Source organism: Nicotiana attenuata, unplaced genomic scaffold (genome assembly GCF_001879085.1).
Source record: "Nicotiana attenuata strain UT unplaced genomic scaffold, NIATTr2, whole genome shotgun sequence".
Classification (NCBI taxonomy): Eukaryota; Viridiplantae; Streptophyta; class Magnoliopsida; order Solanales; family Solanaceae; genus Nicotiana; species Nicotiana attenuata.
In genome coordinates, this window is record NW_017672045.1 from 27,291 (window position 1) to 34,820 (window position 7,530).

Sequence of the window (7,530 nt, forward strand, 5' to 3'; positions counted from 1 at the left end):
ACGCACCTTTGACTCGTAAGAGGACTACTACTTCATAAGCACTCTCATACCTCTTTTTTTTCTTCTCTCCTTATTTATAATTTGTAACTCTACTTGCTTATCCTTTTAGACTATTGTATGCCTTCTAGAAAAACTCAAATCAATATAAAAAAAATATAAATCAATATAGACATATAGGATGTACACTTTTAATTATTCACTTTTAACTTTACATTATCATTAAAAAAAAATAAGCGAAGTATATATTTTATAATTTTACTCATAATAATGATAATATAAATATTTTGATAAAAAATTTGGTAAATAAATAACTAATGGTAGAGGTAAAACAGTAAAAGTAAACAGAGGAAGTATCGTCCAAAAGACAAAAGACATAAGCATTTCATAGATTGAAGCAAAGGAGATTCAAAGAACCAGTCACATGCACCCATCAAGACAATATACATAACTTCCATAATAATAAAGTAAAACGATTTTTTTTTTGAATATATATCTATATATATATATATATATATAACACCTGATACTCAGTACGTCCCCTGATTCACTCTATAGGCAGACTAGTTGGAATTTTGCAACCTAACTTTGTTGAACTGATCACCTAGCCACCTAGGGACTCATTTATTTAATGCTTGTTCTTCCTGAGAAATCCAAGTTTTTCCAAGGAAAATATACGTAAATTCAAAATTTGATCAACCCCAAATTTCTCCTAAAAGCCTTCAAATATGAAAGTATGGTCAGTTAGTCTTCTTTAAAGAATTTGACATTGTTGGTTGGCGGCTTCTCCGGAGTTTTCATATTCCATAAGCATATTATAAGGATATTCTTTTTTCTTTCTTTATAGGCTTCCTTTTTCTTCTCTTCTTCTTAGTCAAAATGTGAAGAAAAATGCATTTCTGAGTAAATTTCAAGCAATGAGAACGTTAAGACATTGAATCAATAACAAAGAAATTAACAGGAATATAATTTATTTGACTAAAAAGAGAGATTTCTGTGGGCCTTCCTCACCAATATATATAATAATAATTACTATTATTTTTATTAATTTATTAATTAATAATTATCAACTACTTACAATTATCTTATAAATATTCAATTGAATAATTTTTTTCACATTTTCAATATATAAAAGTTTAAATAAAAAAAAAGACCAAACCACATGTTTACACTGATTGCCCATTGCCATGCTGAAGTTCTATCGTTTACTCATAAACGCAAGAACTACCATCACCACATCCTAACATGTGCATCTATTTTTTTTGTTAGTTTTCCACTTTATATTTATTTACTTGAGGTCTTGATTAATTTGAATACCTACCGAAATTAAGTCTCATTTTGAAGGATAAATTATTCTTTATCAAAAACGATTTCATAGTCAGAACTCAAATCTAAAACCTATAATAAAGAACGGAGGAATAGTTAGTAGTAGTATTTACCATTCTACGATAACGTGTTGCGGTACATGCACCCTTGACTTATAGTAGTTTATAAGCACTTCTACCTATTTTTCTCTCTCTATTATGTATGTAAAGCATTGCTTGCTTATCCTTTAGTCAAATGAGTGCCTTTTGGAAAAACTCAAAAGGTCTTGGAAGTTATGAACCATCCAGAAGGCACGAAACGTTCGAGTCAAGTAAAGAGATTCCAAAAAACAAGTCACATGCTTTCCATTAAGACAACTTACGAAATTTCCACAAAATTTGCAGTAGTCCCTGACCCCATATGTCCGATTCATATCAATGTCACAATCCTCAATTTAATTGTATACGTTGGCCAACAGATCTTTTTTATGGCTCTCTCATTTCTTCTTTTCTTTTTCTCTCTCTTTTTACTTTAAAAATGTGAGCTCCACATAACTTATCACATGGGTTTAGCTGCGTTGTGTACCGGGCCTGGTTCTCGTTTTTCACTCAATCACATTAGTTTATTTTTTTTTTTTTTTAAAAAAAAAACTGTTCGGTCTACAAAGTATCCTGTATTGATGCAGGAAAAAGGCCGCATTTCAAGTAGTGTGATGCAGACAGTCTACTCTAATGCAAGAATTGAAAATATTGTGACATGAGTAGAAGATGAGAAAGTTTGTTTAGGGTTTTCGTCTGTGTTTGAGAGAGAACAAACTTTTCTGTATATCTGTGAAAGAGAAAAATGACACGATGGGTCTTACAAGGAGCAATTCATTCTATTTATAGTTTGGACCTTGACCCACTAACCTGAAAACTAATGCTAAATCATACAAGAATACTACAATGTTGCAAAAATAGCCCAAACTACAAAATGGCCCACATGTACAAATTAAATAAACATTTACAGTATTAAACAAACTATAATACAACTTATGCTTTGGCTTAGAAGCTAAATACACCATTAGCTCAACACCCCCCCTCAAGTTGGAGGGGGAACCACCTTCAACTTGGTCAAGAAATGCTGATGAAGAGCACCAGGGAGGGGCTTAGTAAGAACATCAGCCAACTGATTAGAAGTGGACACATGAGAAAGGTGAATCAAACCATCATGAAGCTTGGTCCGGATAAAATGAAAATCCACTTCAATATGCTTGGTCCGTTCATGAAAAACAGGATTTCTGGCAATGTGCAAAGCAGCCTGATTATCACAAAAAATTGAAATAGGAAGTGAAACAGTCAGACCAAAATCATAGAGTAGTTTGGAAAACCAAGTAAGCTCAGCCACCACTTTACTTAGAGCCCTGTATTCAGCCTCAGCAGAAGACACGGAAACAACCGGTTGCTTTTTGGATTTCCAGCTAATGAGACAACCGCCCAAAATAACACAAAACCCTGTGACAAATCTGCGAGTGTCAGGGCAGGCAGCCCAGTCACTGTCTGAATATGCATATATAGAAAATTCAGGAGAAGCAGAGTAAAACAACCCCAAATCAACAGATCCTTTGAGATATCTCAACACATTGAGTGCAGCAGTCATGTGGGGAACCCGAGGACTCTTCAAAAATTGACTCAAGTGTCGGACATCAAAGCATATGTTAGGTCGAGTGTGAGTAAGGAAAAGAAGCTTGCCCACTAGACTCCTATACTGATTAGGGAAAGGTAAAAGGTCACCAACATCTGCATGCAACTTACAATTGAGCTCTAAAGGACATACAACAGGGGAAACATCAGTGCACTCAAACTGCTGAAGTAAATTAGAAACAAACTTCTTCTGGTTGAGTAGAACCCCACCAGGAACAAGAGAAACCTCAACACCCAAAAAATAGTGCAAGGAGCCCAAGTCCTTGATTTTAAATTGGGCATCCAAGAAATGCTTTAGAGCAGAAATTTCAACAGCATTATTCCCAGTAATGATGACGTCATCGACATAAACTGCTAAAAGAACTAGGTTGCTAGGAGCACCCTTGATGAACAGGGAATAGTCATTGAGTAAGTGAGTATATCCCCTGGAATAGAGAGCTTGGGACAACTTGTCGTACCACTGCCTTGATGCCTGTCTTAAACCATAGAGACACTTCCTCAATTTGCACACAAGAGGGGCAGAACTGGAAGGAGCATTAATAGTCAAACCTTATGGTAACTTCATGTTGACTTCCTCATCTAGATCGCCATGAAGAAAAGCATTATTCATATCCGATTGAGAAAGAGACCAACCATGCTTGATAGCTACAGCTATTAGGCATTTAACAGTGGACATTTTGATGACAGGAGAAAAAGTTTCTGTGAAGTCAACACCCTCAACCTGAGTATCCCCCCTAATGACAAGCCTAGCTTTGTACCTCTCCACACTCCCATCAGATTTGTACTTAATTTTGTAGACCCACTTGCAACCTATAGGTTTCTTACCAGAAGGCAGGGGTACAATGTCCCAAGTATGATTAGCATCCAGGGCATCAAATTCCTTTTTCATGGCATCCTGCCAGGCTGGAACTGAGGCAGCTTGAGAGTAGCTGAAAGGTTCAGTGACTATAGGTGGTACAGAAGAAGAGCCAGAAAAGGAAGGGAGTTGGCGAACATAACCCTTCAAGTAAGAAGGAGTAGTATGCTGCCTGGAGGATTTTCTAAGAGCTGGAGGATTAGGAGATGAAGGAGAAGGCACATTCTGATGAAAAGGTTGTAAAGGAGAATGCATAGGAGGAGGGATGTCAGAATTGGGTGAAGAAACAACTGAGTTAGGAGAGGAGGGAGGAATAAGAGGAGGAGATGAAGGAGGAACTGGAGGTGGAAAAGGTATAGGGTCCTGATACATGGCAGAAGAGGATAGATGGGAAGGAACAGAAGGAGTAGGAGTAGCAAAAGGGAAGCAGTTTTCATGGAAAATGACATCTCTAGAGACAAAAGATTTCTTAGTGTTTAGATTGTAGAGCTTGTATCCCTTTTTAGCAAAGGGATACCCCGGGAACACACATGGAATGGCCCTAGGTTGTAGCTTGTCTCTTTGAGGAATACGAAGAATGGCATAAGCTAGACAACCAAAGGTCCTTAAGCGGGAGTAATTGGGAGGTTGCCCATATAGGATCTCATAAGGTGACTTGTTTTTAAGGATTCTAGATGGGATTCTGTTCAACAAGTATGTATCGTTAGAAGACAATCTCCCCAAAAAGTGATAGGTAGTTTAGATTGAAACAATAAAGCACTACAGGCTTCCAGAAGAGTTCTATATTTTCTTTTAACAACCCCATTTTGCGGTGGGGTGTGTGGACAGGTAGTTTGGTGAATGATACCAAGTTGACTGAAAAAGGAAGAACCAGCAGTGCTTGAGCCAGTTCCAAAGCATTATCACTTCTAATAATTTGGACCTGTGCATTAAATTGGGTTTGGACCATGTCTAAGAAACCTTGATCGTGGAGAAAGCATTACTTTTTGATCCCAATAAATGAGTCCAGGTGGCCCTTGAAAAATCAACAACAATGGTAAGAAAATACCTTGAACTAGAGGAAGTAGGTGTATGATATGGACCCCATGTATCAACATGAATCAATTGAAAAGGTCTGGTTGTACTAATTGAACTATCAAGGAAAGGGAGTCTGGTTTGTCTAGCCATAGGACAGACAGAACAAGGAAAAGACTGCCTAGAAGAAAGAGAAGAAGACAAAACATGAATATGTTTCATATTTGCAAAAGAAATGTGTGCCAATCTTTGATGCCAAATCAAGTTCATATAATTCATAACAACATTATTACACAAGGGTGAACTAGTACTGAAAACATCATTAGAACTAGAAATAGAAACAAGTTTGCAAGGTTCAACTACATCCTTAGGACTAGAAACAGAAACAGTGTTGCATGAATTTGAAGTAGAAGAAATTGAAGAATCTGATGGTTGCACCCAAGTGAACTTGTACAGGCCATCCTCCTCTTTACCAAGATCCAGAGGCATCTTCAGAGAAGGGGAATGTAACGTATGCAGCAAACAAGAAGTAGCAGTGAACAACACTATGCAATGTAGTTGTTTGATTAGTTTACGAACAGAAATTAAATTGTGTTGGAATGAAGGGACAAACAACACATTGTGAAGTGTGATTGATGGAGTTAAAGCAAATGAACCAGTGGAGGTCACCTTCACTTTGTATCCATTAGAAGGGTTACAAGGTAGGGAATAGTTAAATGTGTAATATCAAAGAGTAATTCTTTATTAGAGGTCATGTTAACAGAAGCTCCTGAATCTATTATCCAGGAGACAGAATGAATCTGAGTAAGCAAGCAAAGTTTAGAATCAGAAACTGGACTTTTAGTTATAGAGTACCAGCAAAATTAGCAGAGCACATGAGATTGGCTTGATTATTGGAAGCATCTCGCATTTGAGAGTGACAGACTGATCAGTTGATCATACTGCTGCTTGCTCAGACCTGGGATAATAGATCCCTTACCATCAACATTGGAAATAGGATTGGTTGATTCATCTAAAATCCCAGCAGATTCACCCTCAGAATTAGTTTGTGTTGCAGTAGATACATGAGCTGCAGCCTTCTTACCCTTGTTAAACTTTGGACTTTGTGGATACCCATGGAGTTTATAGCACTTGTCAACTAAATATCCAGATTTCTTGCAGTATTTACAGAATAAAGGTGCTCTATTCTGATCAAAGTTAATTCTTTGTGCATATGGTCTGGGAGAGGTAGAACTGGGAGTTGTACTAGGATTGAAACCAAAACCAAAAGCAACAGGCCTAATTTGTGTACTAACATTAAAAGACATAGAGTCGGGATTGAATTGACAGTGGGACTGGACTTGTCTCTGCTTTTCATCATTAAGAAGAATGTTATAAGCACTGTCAAGGCTAGGAGGAGGTTGCATCATAAGAAGATTACTTCTCACCCCCATATATGTCTCATTTAACCCCATGAGAACTGAAAAAGCTTATTTTCCTCATCCTCTTCCAAAATACCAAACTTTGCAGTACAAGTACACCTTTGTCCATGGTTAGTACATATCACTCCCAACTCATCCCCTAACCTCTTCAGTTTATTGAAGTATGAAGCTATGTCTAATGCACCCTGGGAAGTGTAGGCAACTTCCCTTTTTAGTTCAATTATTTTTGTTCTATTTGCAGTCCCATACCTAGTTTGTAATTGTACCCAAATACTTTGAGCAGTTTCAGAATACTGTACACTTTCAGCTATCTCAGGGGATAATGATGTTGTCAACGATGATATTACCATGTTGTTGCACTTATCCCATAATTTTTGTTCAGCCCCAATAGTAGCAGGTCGAAGACATGTACCATCAACAAAAGCTATTTTGTTTTTAGCAGATAAAGCAACTATCATTTTTCTCCTCCAACCCCCAAAACCAGTACTCGAAAAAGGAGCAGGGACTAACGAAATTCCAGGAATATCAGATGAATGTACAAAAAGGGGACTTGAAGGATCAGGGGAAAAGGTATTAGTAGAACCCATGGCTATCACACAGTGTCGATAAAATGACAAATACAGAGAATATATTTGCAACCAAATCTCAACACAAAAATTACATGCAACAAACCCAAACACAAGGAGAAGAACGAATTTACCCAACTTCTTCGCTACCGGGGAAGAATGGCCTTCAGATAGCAGAAACCATAGCTAACCCTAGCTTCAAGAGCCGAGCAACTCAGAGTGTGAAGATTTCTTCAAATCTCAACCAAAACGTCGGAATAATTACCCTAACGCTGGTCTAGAGCATAGATCAACGAAAAATTTTGCCTTTCATAGAGAAAATCTCCGATTTTCTCGAACAATCGAAGACCAGAAGAAACCAGAAAACTCAACCAAAAATGACCGGGGTAGGATCGGAAGAACGAGCAGCTCGAGATGCACCAGGATCACTGCTGTAATACCATGAAAACATTGTGACATGAGTAGAAGATAAGAAAGTTTGTTTATGGTTTTCGTCTGTGTTTAAGAGAGAACAGACTTTTCTGTATATCTATGAAAGAGAAAAATGACCCGATGGGTCTTACAAGGAGCAATTCATTCTATTTATAGTTTGGGCCTTGACCCACTAACTTGAAAACTAATGCTAAATCTTACAAGAATACTACAGTGTTGCAAAAATAGCCCAAACTACAAAATGGCCCACATGTACA

General features: G+C 37.3%; 1 protein-coding gene across 1 annotated transcript; it reads right to left on the minus strand.

Moving 5' to 3' along the window:
* Window positions 1–6,298: 6,298 nt before the first annotated feature.
* On the minus strand, window positions 6,299–6,862 carry LOC109211510. Its single transcript, XM_019375047.1, has one exon. It carries the CDS (start codon window positions 6,860–6,862, stop codon window positions 6,299–6,301), a length of 564 nt encoding a protein of 187 aa, XP_019230592.1.
* Between the last annotated feature and the right edge of the window lie 668 nt (window positions 6,863–7,530).

What these genes read in the sequence shown, in the direction of transcription:
- LOC109211510 (XM_019375047.1), bottom strand. Translation starts at nt 6,862, where the DNA reads ATGGGTTCTACTAATACCTTTTCCCCTGATCCTTCAAGTCCCCTTTTT.